Raw genomic sequence first — 16,570 nt, 5'->3', positions numbered from 1 at the left:
CCTTAACAAGACAGAGTGCAGCGGACACGTAGTGCAGTTAGGCAAGGACTTTGGCTCCTTCACGCGAGTCGGTGTCTCTTGACACCTGGCAAGGAACGTACTTCGTGCTGTACATCCGTGCGTACAGTGCCGTGTTTGTGGAAATGCCCAGTCCCGTTGTGGAGCGGTACTCGTGGCTTGGAGCCGGGGTGCGTGTCTGCGCCTCGGGGCTGTTGGGCCGGCTGTGGGGGCGCACACACACACACTCACACACACACACGCGCGCGCAGGGCCGCCCCTGCAAACCGGGCCGGGCGGGCGGAGCCGTTCGCAGCGGGCGGGGCCACCGGAAGGCGCGAGCCCACGTGTCCCGGCGGGCGGGCGGGGCGGAGCGGAGCGGGCGGGCAGGCGGCGGCGGGCCCGGCCGGTGCGCGGGCGGCCGCCGGGCTGCCTCAGCCATGGGCTGGCTGCCGGCGCAGGGCCGGCTGGCGGCGGGGCTGCTGGTCAATCTGGCCGCCTCCATCTGCATCGTTTTCCTGAACAAATGGCTGTACGTGCGGCTGGGCTTCCCGAACCTCAGCCTCACCCTGGTGCACTTCGCCATCACCTGGCTCGGCCTCTACCTGTGCCAGGCGCTCGGCGCCTTCTCCCCCAAGAGCCTCCAGCCCGCGCAGGTGCTGCCGCTGGCCCTCAGCTTCTGCGGCTTCGTCGTCTTCACCAACCTCTCCCTGCAGAGCAACACCATCGGTACCTACCAGTTGGCCAAGGCCATGACCACGCCGGTCATCGTGGTCATCCAGAGCGTGGCTTACGGCAAGACTTTCCCTCTGCGGATCAAGCTGACCCTGGTGAGGAGGCGGAGGGGCCCAGGGGAGTGGGGAGGGGCAGCGCTGAGGGCGACGACCCCGTCTAAAACCGCCGTGTCCCCTCCACAGGTCCCCATCACGCTGGGTGTTTTCCTCAACTCCTACTACGACGTGAAGTTCAATGTTCTGGGGATGGCGTTCGCCACCCTGGGCGTGCTGGTGACCTCGCTGTACCAAGTGGTGGGTAACGGCGGCCGCGGGAGCCCGCGGGGGCTGGGCTCCCTTGGGATGCTGCCCCTCGCTTCGGTAGCTTTTAAGTAGCACCCAGCCCCGCAGGAAACCTTCCCTGCTCCGTTATTTCTTTTTTATAACCCCCACCAAATTATGATAGTGCACCATAACTCCTGATAAATTAGGAGACAAACTCCTGATCGTCCTTGCTGCTAAAAATTGGGGTGTCATCTTTAACGTGAGCGTTATTTTCAAGGGGCGAAGATTGCTTTAGCGGTAAAACTCCTTTTTTTCTAGAGGGAACAGATGCTCTCCTTGCTGAAGCAAGTGCCTTGCGTTTGAGCTTTTTCCCTAGAAAGGATGTTTTCCAGTCCTTCAATCCCATGGTTTATCCGTGAGCTATTTGCATTTTATCAGTATCCTTCTTCAGTTTCAACTATATACATTCTAAAGTGTTTTTGTAGAGGATGAATTAACACATAAACGCACAATACAACCTTCCTGGATAATCATGATTTTAAAAATTGATATGTCCAAGGACTGCCTCAGCCCTTTCTGCTGTAACATTGTGCTAATAGCTCACCCGATTTGCTATTAACCATGACTGTAAGAGCCTCCTAGATTAGAAACTCTTGTCATGTCAATGTGATAGATTTAAACGTGAATTTCTTTTAGGAGGCATACTGTGCCTCAAAAAAAAAAGTGAGGCTCTTTGACTCTTTGTGTGTATGTAGATGATAAATAATGGTCTCTTGGCCTGTTTTGGGGCAGGAGGAGGAAAGAGGTGCTGCATAATGATATTAAGTGATGATTTGTGTACTGGAGAAGTAATGGTACTTGGGTAAAATTATCTAGATTAAAAACTGTGAGCAAGTTTATATGCCAGAATCCATGTTACCAGTTAATGTGATTTAAGTATTAAATGTCAGTTTTCAGCACAAGAGAAAGATGTGTCTTTTTGGCTGTAACATCTGTCTTCATGGCCATAGATAAGTAATATTTCTGTAAGCATGCAACCTTAGAAATTGAAGTTCGAGTCAAGTATAATCAATATTGAAATGAAATCCGTTAAATCTGGATAAACTGACAAGAGACAAATGTGTACTGGTTTTGTTAGCTTGTATATACAGGAAAATGAGGAAGAAAGGAGCAGAATCCAGTGCCTGCTTAGGAAAGGATACTCAGGTCCAACACAGGCAGGATCTGGAATTTATAAAATAAAGGGGAGCTGCTATTTTCTTCCCAGCTCTTCAATCTACTTGTTTTTTGTCAAGTATGATAATTTACCCCCAGGCTATGTGAAAAGGAAAGTTGAGGCACTCTTTTCACTGCCCCTGCATACAGTTTTCTCATGGCCTTTTCACTTGAAAGAGACAAACACATGGGGCCTCCACTGAGGCAAAGGTGAGGCTCAACAGCCTGTTTAAGTAGTATTGTCCACGTGAGACTCCCTCTGTGTTAGTGGCCAGTTTGCTTTTGCTCAGGTTTTTCAGTTTATGGGGTTTTTTTCTCATATTTAACAGCTTTCTCTTTTGGTTTTAGTGGGTAGGTGCTAAGCAGCACGAGTTGCAGGTAAACTCTATGCAGCTGCTGTACTATCAGGCACCGATGTCCTCAGCCATGTTGTTGTTCATCATACCCTTCTTCGAGCCAGTCTTTGGAGAGGGGGGAATATTTGGGCCCTGGACACTTTCTGCTGTGGTAAGGCTTTTGTTGACTTTATTTAAATAATTATCACTGATATAGTTAAATTTGATAGTAAGATCTGTTTCTTTGTGGAACAGAAAGATTTTTGTCCAGCTGTTGTCCATGGTGAGATGAGAGGGACATGTGCAGGACAAAAAGCCCCTTGCTGAGTCTGCCCTGCTTCCTCTGAGAGGAGCGAGTCTGTCAATTGATTTATCTCCTTATTCTTGTTTCTATTTAGAGGGCATCTGAACAACAGGAAAATCTATCAAAATCCAGAAGCTTCCCCTAGTGTATGAAGTGCTCTATTTCTAGCTCTCACTGTCCACTCAGAGAAGGACACTCTCAACTTCTCTTCTGTGGAAGGATGCCAACATTGATTGTTCTCTAGAATTAGTAGTTTATTTTCACCAAGGAGACTATAGTTTCTCTCAATATCCTTCTGTCCAAAAAAGAGCCAGTGACATATTCTTACTACTGCTGATTGTGCCCCTCAGTGATGGGTCATCTCTTGTAGCATTGTATTTTATGAATGGGATAGCAAGTATTCACAGTAATAAAATCAGATATTTTACTAAAATAGTTTTTGTTGTGACCATAAATTAGACTTTATCTCAAAGTTAAAGTATACAACCTCTATGTGAATGAGTATCCAGATTTTCCAAATCACTCTTAAATGTTCACCAAGAGTAAAGGAGAAAAGGCCTGTGACTCTGTCAGTGTATATTTATGGATGTCATAAATATACATGTTACTGAGCTGCTTATACACCTCACCAGTGTCTGTACTGGTTTGAAACTGTTTCTATTTTTGTTCTCCATATGTTTTTCTTGCCTGATATTTTGCATTTGAAAGTAAATGAAACTAAATAAATAACCTGGAATGTATCTACAAACTGCCAAAAGCAAGTCAGATTACTGACTGTGTCCATTAATCCACAGATAATGGTACTGCTGTCTGGAATAATAGCCTTTATGGTAAACTTGTCAATTTACTGGATCATTGGAAATACGTCACCTGTCACGTATCCTTTGTAACACTGGTGGTTTCTCCTGTTTCCAGATTAATTATGTTGGAATTCATTTGGGCTGATTAATGTGGGAAAATTGCTTGATAACCTTCCTGGTTTGGGATTTGTATAGGTAATGGTTCATTCGCTGACCTTCATACCTGCAAGGAATATTAACTCATGCTTTGGCTGCCTTGGGGAAGTGTTGGCATGTCCATCAGACTGCAGTGAAAAGGGGTGAAAGGCTTTAGGTGGGGGTAAATACAGCCACAGAGATCTGTATGAGAAAACTGTATTGAGTTGAGTCAACACAGTACCATTGCATGCTTTGAGTGGAACTAATGAAAATTCCAAGGGTTTCTTTTTACAAAAAATAATACTGCTATTGGCTATTTTCCTTAACAGGTGTCTAGGTATAACATGTTTGGACATTTCAAGTTCTGCATCACCCTCCTGGGAGGGTGCCTGTTATTTAAGGATCCATTGTCTGTTAACCAGGGCCTTGGGATTCTGTGCACACTGTTTGGCATTTTAGCCTACACCCACTTCAAGCTTAGTGAGCAGGAAAGCAATAAGAGTAAATTGGCCCAGCGTCCATAGAGCAAGAGTTTCTGAAGACTGTTGTGAAGGAAAACAAGTATTTAAATATGCATTGATTTTAGAATGCACAAAATTGCCTCATCCACTTAGATCTATGGTTTTAGTTTAAGTGCCAGGATTCTTATTCTGTAACTAAACCAAACAAACTGAAGGATGTAAAATTCTGGGGTTTTGCCATCTCAGTCTGTCCTATCATTTTCATTAAATTAAAACACTAACTTAAAAGAGAAAAAGGCACACTTCAAATTGCTGTGGAAATTGTATTGAAGTAATTATATTTTTTGCATACCAAATGAGATCATGATGGCTACAGTTATAGTACAGAGAGAAAGAAAAATAATCCTTTCTCTGTGATCAAGCTAGTAATGCCATTGTGAAGAAATTTGGAGACACTTTTATGCAGATGTTCTGGTGTGTCGTGATGCTTCCTCATTTTTGTCCAATGAACAATGAAGAGGGAGACATACTTTGTCCAATCATTTTAAAAAAAAGGCTGCCAGACTCATTCCTGTTTCTTGTATTTGCTTTCTTATGTATGGCTTCAACACAGGGGTAGATTTTTAGTTGAAGAAAGTAGATAAAATTACAGGTGAAGAGAAAAACAGAAAACTTGAAGCCACAGGCCAAGGTGTGGGAAAGTAGGAAATTGGATCTAAACAGTTCATCTTAATTTTTTCTTCTAATTTGTCAGGACATTCATGAAGTAATTGACGTTTTGAAAATGTTGTTACTGCTTTATCATTTTCTCTGTGCCAAAACCAAGACTTTACACAAGATCTTGTAAATACTACCTGTGAGCCTAATAAAATCTCTGGTTTTGTGGTAGTAACCAAATGTTTTGCAGCCCTTGCACACAGACACCCATGCTAAAAAATATTTTTGAGAAGGCTTTGGAAAGGTCTTTAATGGGTGTGAAGGTTGCCCAGTTCTCTGTCTTGCCTTCAGCATCACCTCCCTTGCTCCCACGCCTTTCCCCAAGAGTTACCTTGGGTGGGATCTGCAGGTTTGTCATCGTCTGGGGAGAGGCCCAGGGGCTGGCTGGACAATGCTGGGTGTGAGGCAGCATTTCCTCAACAGACAGTCCTGGGAAATGTATCCGAATGACTGAAGAGTGCAAGGTGGGACCTGCTGCTCTAATTAAAAAATGCTTTGAAATTTTTTTCATGACAGTATCAGGCACTTGTTTTGACAATGTGGATGGAAGAAGTTCAGTGCTGTTCTAGTTAAAAAAAGGAAAGAAAAAATAACTGCTTTCTGTAAATCCGGTGAGAACATATGCTCACTAGATTTGCAGGGTTAGAATTTAATTGCAGTATCTTAATCCTTACATGTTGGGGTTTGTTTAGTCTTCATCTACCTCTGTTAGATTTAAAGAGGGCAATTGTGTGGACAAAACCAAGTATTTAAATTGTGCAGCCACTGACAGAAATAATATTTAGTTCCTCTAAGTTTTTTACAATAGAGGCAAGAAGTCTTTGTGTTGGAAACAATGCAACCTTTCTCAAGCTTGTTTATTTATTCTGTTACAGAGTTCTTGATTTAAGAAAAAGTTATTCCTCTGTGTAACCTAAGTTTATACAGTAACACTCTATATCATTTCAGAGCTACAAATACCTGAAAAATTTTACATCTTTATCAACTGTTTCTTGGACATTGTACTGGTCCAAGAATAATTAAGTACAGTTTTGTAGATCTGTATAATTAGTTTAAAAATACAGCCTGGGCTACTGAAAGATGTGTTCAGATGGTCAAGCGCTGGATGCATATCCTTCAGTATGTACACTGAGAAAGCCATTTCCATTAATTTGTGCTGTGCACAAGTTCTTTTGAGATGTAGATAGACTGCAGAGAAACAGCTAGGAAACAACTGAATGACATGCCTGTGTGACAAAAATATTTGAGATGAGATGGATGTAAATATATATATATGAAGTAGTAGACTGAACTAAACAACCATGCCTGGAAATACAAAAGACTCTGTAAGGAGAGGAGCAGATCTGCAAGAGAAAGTTAAGAGCATCATTTAAAAAGTACATTATAAATATAATCTGGTGCTGAAAGGTGTGTGTGTGTATGAGTCACTTAAGTGATGTGGTATTTTTTTCATGCATTCAAGAACTCTCTTTTGAGATTTACTTCTTGTATCTAATAAATAAAGTATCTTGAACTTTGTCATTTGTTTCAAAATATTAAATCCAGGATGCTTGTGTAATTGTGGGATAAATAGATCTTTGTATGTATTGTTTCTTTGGATACCATGTGTAGGGTGGGAATAAATTTTTAATCATTTGTCTGATTCCTGCTTATTGCAGAAGAGAGGAGTTCTTGTCTTTTTTCATCTTCTGTTGGAATTACATAACTTTGGGGGTCTAGGTGTGTATAAGACAAAATGGTACCACATGGATTTCTGTCCACATGAATACAGCAGGGAGTTTGAACTTTTTAGACTCATGGCACAAATGAGGAAAACTAAGTCCTGAGGCAAAACTGGAGTCTTACAAAAATTACTGATACTTACTTGTTTACTCTGATTTTCACTACATCCCTTGAATGTGTTTTCCTGCTAACTATGTGTGTTTCAATCAGTTTTGGCTTTTCTAAAAGAGAAATCAGAGACTTGCCATCTTCAGCAATGTGTAGTCATCTCCCTGTGTGAGTTGTTGCAATTCAGGCTGTACCATACATGCCCTAGTGTTTGCTTTCTGCTTTTCATTTTACTTTGTAGTCATACTTTATATGACTAAACTGTGGTAACAGGGTAGGCTTTGGTCCTTTTCTGCAATGCCATGCTTTGCTGCTATACTAGCATTCTTTACTTTATAAAGCTACCATTGATGTAGTTCAAATGGAACTGAAGATACCAAGATGGCATTTAAAAATGAGAGCAATGATTCTGGTTAAAATGTGGGTGACTGGTGGCAAGTTATCTAGACTTGTCTCCAAAAACACTTTAAGCCAACATCCACAAGGTTTCCCCATTTCCCCCAAAGCAGTAGGAAGTATGTCTTCATTTAAGAGATAGTCAGTGTAAAGCTTTGTGTTGCCTTTAACTTTGGTAACTTGGCTCTTGTTTGACAGCTTTTGCATGGGGTTTTGTACAACTGGCAAAGTTCTCTCAGGCTCTGGGGCAGAGTGCCAGAGGAGTTTTCCTCTAGATGGGTGAATGGCTACTCTCTCAGGCTTGAGGTTGAAGGAGTGTGGTTTGCTGCTGTTACATGTATGAAAAGGAGGTTTGTCTTGCAGGAAGTCCACAGCGCTCAGGACAGAACTGCAATTCAGCAGGACTGTATCCTCTCTCTGTCTCATTTCATGAAATGAATGCCCAGCAATGGCCTGGGACTAAAGCAACATTAAAACTTTGTATAGGTTACCCTAAAAAAAGACAGTATTTTATTAAACTTTAAAAAAATATTACGATAAATATTAAGGTAAAATCTCATTTTTATAATGTTTTCTTATATAATGAGTTTCAAAAGAGTGGTTTTTAACGTTTTGGAGTTGAGCTAATGTCTAACCCATATCTAGTTTGTCAGATTTGCAAAATGTGTCCAAAATGCTGGATTTGATAGCTGGCTGTACACCTTGGTACAGTTGGGCTGCTGAGGAGAGGCTTGCCCTTGAGCAGTACTGGACTTGAGCAGTACTGCCACACTGTTCGGGTGTTGGGCAGGGACTAAGAACATCTGGCCTGAAATTTGCCAGTGTGCCTGGGAAAGGAAGAGAACTCACTGATTGGTGAGAGCTTTTTAACATCTGCTTTTTATGTTCCTGCTTTCAACAATAGGCTTGCAGGTGAAGGTAATTTGGGGAGCAGGACTTAGTTCCTCCTATCACCTTTCATACTAAGATTTTTCTTACAAGATGTCAGTTTTGAGTCCAGTTAAATAGTTATGTCTTACCTAGATTATGAAAGAATCAGAGTTTGGATTAAAGACTTGCAGGTGTTTGTGTTGTGAGGTTTTCCCTCTTCAAATTTTATTTTAGGCTTTCAAAACTCAAATTCCCTGTTTAATGAGAAAACAAAAAGGAAAATTATGTTAATAAATTAAAGTCTATTGTGTATATACAATGGAAATATGTTTTGCAAAAGAATTTCACTCTTCTAATTTTGAAGATGCAGTTCTTTGTTTTTCTATTGTTACAATCAAGCAGCCAAAAAGAAACATTGGCTTTTCTGCTTCATACAAATTCATTTTCTTCTGCAGGTGCTCTCCCTCTGATCACAGTGTCAGCCTTCTGATTGACAGCTCAGTTGTTGCAAAGATGATTGGGATGTCAGCTGCAGAGCGTTAAGAATACAAAGGAAAAAACTATCAGCAGAAGCTGATATAATCTTGGGTGATGAGAAATTCTGCTGTAAGACATAGAGACATCTCACCAAACAGGCCTGTGCTAAGCAGCAGGGAGAGGTGTGGGTTCATCTCCAAGCAGGTATTGCAGAGAATGCAAGAGGTAAATTTCTTGCATTCTTACTGTGCTGTAGTAGTTGACAAATTTAGTATAAAGTAGTTTTTAATAATATAAAATTTAAAATATCAGTGCCATTAAAAAAAAAGGTAGATTCAGAGAGTATAAGATCTTTGCCAAGCTTGTTCCACAGCAGTGATTAACCTTCCTTGAGAGAAGGGAGCTATTGTTGTTTCTTCCCTGCTCCAATGCTGCTGGGCTTGCTGAAGGAGGGTTTGTGTTCCTGAAAGCTGCTCTGCTTTTTTTCATTCTGTCAGCTGGTCCAATGAAAACATATCACCTCTCCCTGTAGGGCTTGTCTCACTGAAGCTGCTGTTTCTGCTTACATCCAGCTGACGTGGATCGTTCTCCTGTCTTCCTTCTGCGTGTAAAACGACCTGAAAGGTCTAATGGACCTAGCGATTCTGCTCTGTGATTCTGTGGCCCTGGGGAGTGGAACATACTCCATTGCCTTGTGTAGCTGCAGTGTCCAGTCAGCAGCAGGGAATCCAGCCCGAGGGGTTATAGTTACAATCTACAGTGCAAGGACTAAAGAAGGAAGAAATTGATCCCTTCTCATTGTTTTAGTTGCCACGCAGTTTCTAATATTTTCCAGTTTTAATATTTGTAATTTCCCTTTAGTAGGTGCATAAGTAAACTCCCTTTACTCCAATCTATCCTTTCTATATAGTTATGATACAGCTTATGGAATTCTGTAATTGTGACAGAAACTGTATCATTGCTCACATAAATACATTGACCTCCCCCACTATTGCTGATTTTTTACATCGGGGCCCTTGTCTGCCTTCCAATCCAGAAAAGCTTATTTGCCTAAAATACAGAAGCAGTCAGGTTAACCTGAATTAAGAGGTAATTAGTCAGCTCAGGAGTTTCACATGCCTTCCCAGCTGCACTTGCTCAGTATCAAATGGGCACAATGTGATGCCTTTATAATGGATAGGCAGGAACAGACATGGGCAGATTAAACAAAATGTAATTAAAGTAAATTACATATTTAGAAGCAAGTAGGGGGAACAATCCAAAGGCTGCTTGGAGGATTGGCATTGCAAAGATGTTTTCTGATCTCTGGCTTCACTGGAACATGAATACAAGCCATTCATCTGAAGGTATGTGGTTACATTCAAGGAGTTCCAAGAAGTCCAGCACGGTTGTGCGGGTAACGCGCACATGCAGGATGCACATGCAGGCTAAGCAGTGTGTCTGTAGAAAAGAGCAGGATTATTTTTAGAACCATAGATGGCTGTGTCTCATCCAGGAAGTGCAGGGAGGAGATCTCTGGTTGAAGCAGAGCATAAGAATGTAATTTTTAATTACCTTGGCACAAAAAAATGTTGTGTTTAATTTTCTTATTAAGCAAAGACTGAGAAGCAAACTCATTTAAAGGAGCTGTGTTCTGAAGAACATGGAAAAATCATAGATACTGAGATCATAGAATAGAGGTGGTTGTGATTAAAGGAAAAAAAAGTGAGACAATGGATTAAGAAACAACTGAGTAAACAGCAAATACACATCCAGGCAGGTTTTTAAATATAAGGTCTAAGTTTAGATGCTTAACTCCACAATTAGGCAGCTCAATAACAGGGCCAGAGTTGTCAGTGTGAACTTCTTCCCTTTCAAGAGAACTTGATAGAGAATGGCATTCGCTCAGCACTTCCAGAAAGAAAGCTGCATAGTTGTCAAGTTTGACATTTTTTTTGTCTCCAACTAAATTTGGTATCCTACTCAACCAAGAAACTAAGTCCTTGTTCTGTTTCCTTACTCTGCCCACAATGTTTTTAATCCTCCTTACTCTCTGGGGAAAAGAAACCGTTTGTGCACTTTATTTTCTAACTAGAGTGACTGAATGGGTTTTGTTTTGCAATACACCAAGATGTGTATTAAAACTTGGATTAAGATTTTCTTAATCAAGCTTCTGTCTTTAAGCTGAATGGAAAAAGCCTCTCCAGCTCCTATTATGCAGCATCAACTGTTGTGAAATACATGCTTCTCTCTAGAGAGTCCAAAGCAATATTAAGGTCTGGCATCCAAAGGGGTTTACTTGTTAAGTGCATCTCTTGTGGTGGTTAGTCAGAAATTCATTTCCTATTTGTTAATCCAGTTGAGAGCAGAAACTGACAGTGGTGATCATACGCCCTCCAGGAAATTATGATACATTTCTGAAAACACAGTCTTGCTTTTCTGACTGTTAAGGTGGTCTTTCTGATCAGGATTAACAATGTACCAATGTTTTTCAGCTAGTATCATTCCCCAGAGATGCAGTAGATTTTTTTTCTCAAAGCCTAAACAAAACTTTCCCACAAAGCATTTTCCAGTTCATTAATAACTTTTTCTCTATTGGGATAGACATGTAAACCTTCATTCTATACCCCTGAACCTCCAGTCTCAAAGAGTTCCAGCTGACAGCAGTGTGAATGGACACGTGGGAGGTTGGCACTGAGCTGGGGTTGCTGAGCACCTGCACCAAGTTAGTTTTACAGAAACAGATGCAAGTTTACAGAACCATACCATCCAGTACTTGGATGTCATTCAAACCTCATTTTGGATGCTGAAGACAGGAATGTAAATTCAGAAACTTAGAGAAATTAGCAGATGTAGTTGAAGACACGCTCCTAGCGCACATTATATGAGATGGCAGCATCAGTGGAACACCGTGTTCCTGCTTAAGGGCACGTGTCTCCCCTGGACCCAGCTTGGGCTTTTGCTTCTGCCCCTTGTTCTGTCTGAATTGGGAGGATTATATGGCCCTCTGCTAGGCAGAATGGCCACGACTGGCTATTCTGAGAGCCTTCCTGTGCGGGCAGGCGAGTTTCCGTGCAGGGAGAAGGGGGAAGGGTGACCCCACACGGCTGGAAACAGGATCGAGGGAAGCGGGGCGGGAGGCGCCTCGTTCCGCAGTCCGGACGGGACGTCCGGCCTCACAAGACAGGTTTTGAAGGAGGAAGTGTCACACACAAACGGAATGGTGAGAAAATACTCTTTTGCATGTACAGCTACCAGCTTCTCAGACGGAAGCCCTCAAAGAGGTTCTTAAGCACTCAACATATTTATGAGCCTTTAAGTGGCCTTGAAGTCTGGGAGACAGGCTCTGCTCCGAGCCTCAGTAGTTTGCTTCCAGGCTCTGCAGCCTCCTGTGAACTGGCAGTTCTCTATTCCCCTTGTCCCCCGTATAAAGGGAGGATCTTTGGAATGTAAATTGGATGTTGATCCTGTTTTTCAGTGTGCTTTATTTAGCTGAACCAGTCTGTGCTACATCATCTGTTTGTGCTGCTTGGATAGCTTATAGTAATTCACTGGGTGTTTCACAAATCACTGGGATATTACTTATAAAGACTAGTTAATTTTCTGATCAGTTACTTGTCCCTAAGCAAGCCAGCACTTAAATGCCTTCAAGTTAAGTATTCTCAGCATTTTCATTGAGTGTAAAAGTACAATAAGCAAATCCCCTCATCTTAGGAACTTCCTTTTAAAAATTAATGTAAATCAGGGTATGTAAAGATGTCTGAGGAAATTATTTTATGATGTGATGTCCTAATTGTCTAATGAGATTTAAATTTGGAATGGTAGGAATAACTGAGATGAAGAAAAACTTACTTTGCTGCAAAAGTGGTTTGGCAGGATTGGATTGTAGTAGAAGCCAGAGACACTGAGATCTGAAGAGGGTTGTTTGCATTGGAAACTGGAATCAGAATCTAGTAAAAATGGAGAGCTGATATGCATATATAAAACATAGATAAAACCATACAGTTGTCTTAGTTTTAGCCCAGTCATCGTTTTAGTGTTGAATAAAATAATTTTATGGTTGCATGAACCGAAAGGACTCAGTGTGTGTGCGAAGGTTGCCGGTGGTGTGTACCAGTACTGCTCCCCAGCTACTTCAGGCTTCTGTTTTTCCAGAGCTGATTGTCCTTTTCCTGTCTGTGTCAGCAAAGAGGAATGTGTGCCCATGCCGTGGTCTCCCTTGGATACAATCCTTGGGGTATCAGTTTAACATGCCAGAGTGAGAACTGAGATATGGGTAGTGATCCTGTCACTGAGACTGCAGGGAAAAACAGAAACTCTCCAACATCTCTGCACTGTTAGGGAATCAAGGCAGTACTTTATTCTGGCCAGGATGTCATTTCGGCCAGGATGTGCAATAGAAATTATTTCATCCCACATACTTGGGTTGTGCAGTGAAAATCATTCCATCACAAATGGTTTTTCACCACACATTTCACATATTTATACAGACTAATCCCAAAGAAATTCACATTCATTGGGCTTAAATTACACAAGTCTTAGTATTCTGTTTCCTGTTACTTATTTATCCCTTTGCCTTCGATGCTAATTTGGTCCTCATTCTTCAGTTCTCTTGGCGATCTTTTCCCTGACCAGGTGTCTCCTATCTCCCGCACCGGGGCGGGTCATGTTCGTTAATGTTCGCTTCTCTCCTGTGCATCTTGTGGCCACTCCCAGTCTGTAGATGTTGAGTTCATCAGACCTACCCGGTGAACAGCATCTTTTGAAGAGAAACTTCAACTCCCCTCCCCCTGGGCAAAGGCGAACAGACTGAAGTTACATTAAAAATGTTAAAGTTGTATCATTTCCAAAAATCCCTCCAACATAAATTGCATTGCTAAGGCAGTAACTTTTGTCACAAAGTCCCAACAACAGCAGAAGGGGGTGATGTCTTGTATTTTTACATCAGCTTTCACAGAAAGAACAATTTCAGTTTGAAGTACGGAGAAAATGAGTTATAAAACACAACGGCCTGCAAATTACCATCAGAAGTGCCTTCTTTGGTAGTATCAACACATCTCATCTTGCAAACGTTTTGGCTCCTTTGCAGCACAGGAAAAGCTGGGTTTGGGGAGCTAAAGTAATTACCAGTGATACAACATGTACTCTTTGCTTCTCCCTGAGTAACACCTGAGGGAAACTTCTGGGAATATGGTCACAGTTCTAACTGGTTTATCAACCCAGGTGACTGATACAGGAGATAACATTCAAGGTATAGTTAGATGATAAGGAAAAGACCAGTGAGGCTCTCTGCCTTCAGAAGGAGTTATTTCCCATTTCCATCTCCATTTCTCTGCTTCCAGCTGTGTGTCCCTGCTGCTTTCTTTATGATGTCTTATGTGTTCTTGATAAAGCAAGCTGACATACTAGCAGCAAATACAAGTAAATATCCTGCTGTTGAATCAGATAAATCTGTGGTCAAAGGAGCCAAAGCCAGTTCAAAGAAATACTTGGCTAGGAATGCACAGCTCCTGGCAAGGCCATTGTTTCAACAGGGCATTAGATGAGCTTGGGGCATTCTTTCGGTGAGGTATTTGATGGGCCCAGCTGCATCACCAAACACTACAAGGAGGCTGAGGCAATCCAACACCACACTTCTTCCATCAGTTCTCCCCATCAGTTTGCAGCCTTAAGTGAGGAGACAAGGAGGAGAATGGAGCATCTCTGGCAGTGGTGTGCCCTGAAATCAGCCAAGCATCTTCCTCCTCCTAGTAATGCTGATAAAATAGCTGAAGCAGATCCCACCTTTTCCCTGCCTACCTGCCTGCTGCCATTCCAGTGATATCCTGGGCCAGCTGCTATGTAGCTGCCTGGGACTGCCTCAGGGAACTTATCCACAGAAAAAAAAATTGCATTATTTCTCAGGTGTGCTAGGTCACTTTATCCACTTTATACCATAGGTGCACAAATAACAAGGGGCAGCAAGAGGATGGAAGAAATGGTTGGGAACAGATGTCTCTGAAGTAGCATGCCACCAACACCTTTACAAAGGGATGCATGCTGTCTTCATCATCTTGCCGTTAAACACAACCATTTTACTGTGGCTGTACAGCTGAGTAAGCCCCACAACTGCTCTATTTCTTGAGCCGAGCAGATTATGTGGCTGATTAAGGATCAGAGAGATGGTAAGGCAGGCCCAAGTCAAAGACTCCCTGCACCTCTACATATACACCATCCAATAAGAAAGAGGAAATTAGCTATTGTGATATCCTCTGAATTGAATGAGTTAAAGATCAGGATTGGCAATTACCTGCCAAAAAGGATAGTCTGTATTCCAACAGACTCTCTTCAAAAGATATGGGGGAAAGTGTTTTTGAAATATTTTGAAAATTGAGAAAAACTATTTTGAAAAGTTGAGAGTCTTTTTGAAACTGTATTTTGGCATGAAAACCAGATCTGTGCTCTCAGATGTCTCCCTGCAGTGCATTTCAGCGTGTGTTTGTGTGAGGTTTGTTTTGCTTGTGTGAGCAAACTGTAGCCTGTCCTCTGGCAGCAAAGGCATGAGGCAGTAATACCTTTCAGTCCCACAACAGTGGATTTGGGATTTTCCCTTGTCAGTAGCACTACATGGTATGTTTCTCTCTAGGTGTCCTACCCTTTGGCCTTGGCTCACAGGTGAGCAACATGTGGTTAAGATAAATAAGGTCCGTCAGAAGTCAAAGCTCAGTGCCTGCATATCTCTCCCAGGACACAAACAAATGCAGAAGAAATTTCCAAATTATTTTTAAAGTACAAAGGTGATTTAAACTAAGATGTTAGGGTGGATATTGCAAAACCAGCTGAATGAAGCAATACCAAAAAGTCCATGCACTTGCTTTTTGTGGAGACAAGAGATAACCAAGGTATTAATGCTTCAATGGAACCAAACAAAGCACAGAATAGTATTTTGCACGGCTTCATCACGTGCAGTCGGAGCTTAGTTTGTGTCCTGCTTTTCCAGTGGCATCAATGGGTTTGTGCAACTTCTATGCATTAATTCCAAGAGCCTTTTTTGGGTGCTGTAGATGGAAATAAAACTTTTCTGCACCAGGTGGCGCAGCCACCAGGGAAACTCCCCTAACAAAGCTCCTGCCGAGCCCAGCGGGGCGGAGGCTCCGAGTCCCAAGGCTCCGAACTGCGGTGGTGGCTGTCAGACCGGCTAATGGAATCAGGGCAGGTAGCAGGAAAAAGAGTTTAGTGGCACACACAACCTTCAAAAATTCATGTACCATTTGCCTCAATACTTCCTTTCTTCGAATATTGCCTTCCTGATAAAGACTCTAGATGTTATCCTGATCTGTACTTCCCCCTGATACTTAGATTTTAATTGGAAAGGCAGCTGGGGTGGGGGCTTTCCCTTAACTTTGCTATTTCATATTTATTTTTAAAAAATTCTGGTAAAAAACCCAAGTCATGGATTTGGACAAGAACTATCTGCTACTTATTCAAATGTCTTTAGTGCAGATGGCCCCATCACAGTCCTTCTCAGGCTAATGTATGCCACAGACTGGAAAGTGCCACCAGCTGGCTTTCAGGTGGAAGTTATGAAAAATTAAAAATCTACAATGAAAAAAGAAAAATAGAGTGTGAAATATATGGATATGGATATACTTTAAAAAAGGAGCAAACCCTCTTGCTATATGCTTCTTTATTGATCCAATTCTACAAACATTTTCACATATAACTACCAAAAATCAGGACACAATAAGAGCAACAAACTATTGCAGAATAGTTTGTGAGCTCTTTGTATGAAACTACTTTTTATATCTCTAGAGTGTATATTATATATATAAAATATACTGTGGAAATATTAACAAAATCTGAGAAGCAGAACTGACATGGAGGAGAGAAGGATACAGGAATACACAAGTACTGGGAAGAAAACTCTAATGGAAGTAAAACAGAAAATCAGAAGTGAACATGAAAAAAAAGCTCAAGAGAGTGCTGGTCATCCCAACCAGTGTCTGGCACCTGAACTGCAAGATGCCAAATTCCCCTTCCTTAGTGTTTCTTACTGCAGATATGAGAATGTAAA

General features: G+C 41.9%; 1 protein-coding gene across 1 annotated transcript; it reads left to right on the top strand.

Moving 5' to 3' along the window:
* The first annotated feature begins 383 nt into the window (after positions 1–383).
* On the top strand, positions 384–6,575 carry SLC35E3 (solute carrier family 35 member E3). Its single transcript, XM_058805232.1, has 5 exons — positions 384–827; positions 915–1,025; positions 2,559–2,717; positions 3,644–3,726; positions 4,125–6,575. The coding sequence occupies exons 1-5, from the start codon at positions 438–440 to the stop codon at positions 4,309–4,311; spliced, it is 930 nt and encodes a 309-aa protein (XP_058661215.1). The 5' UTR covers positions 384–437; the 3' UTR covers positions 4,312–6,575.
* Positions 6,576–16,570: the final 9,995 nt, after the last annotated feature.

The sequence above is a fragment of the Ammospiza caudacuta genome, chromosome 5 (genome assembly GCF_027887145.1).
Source record: "Ammospiza caudacuta isolate bAmmCau1 chromosome 5, bAmmCau1.pri, whole genome shotgun sequence".
In the NCBI taxonomy this organism is placed as follows: domain Eukaryota; kingdom Metazoa; phylum Chordata; class Aves; order Passeriformes; family Passerellidae; genus Ammospiza; species Ammospiza caudacuta.
The sequence above is the reverse complement of the archived record's forward strand: the minus strand, read 5'-3'. Positions and strand labels throughout refer to the sequence as shown.

Bases quoted from the DNA above. Each gene is read 5' to 3' on its own strand.
- SLC35E3 (XM_058805232.1), top strand. From the start codon at position 438: ATGGGCTGGCTGCCGGCGCAGGGCCGGCTGGCGGCGGGGCTGCTGGTC. The intron at 1,026-2,558 runs GTGGGTAACGGC...TTTTGGTTTTAG, and splicing joins TGACCTCGCTGTACCAAGTG to TGGGTAGGTGCTAAGCAGCA. The intron at 2,718-3,643 runs GTAAGGCTTTTG...ATTAATCCACAG, and splicing joins CCTGGACACTTTCTGCTGTG to ATAATGGTACTGCTGTCTGG.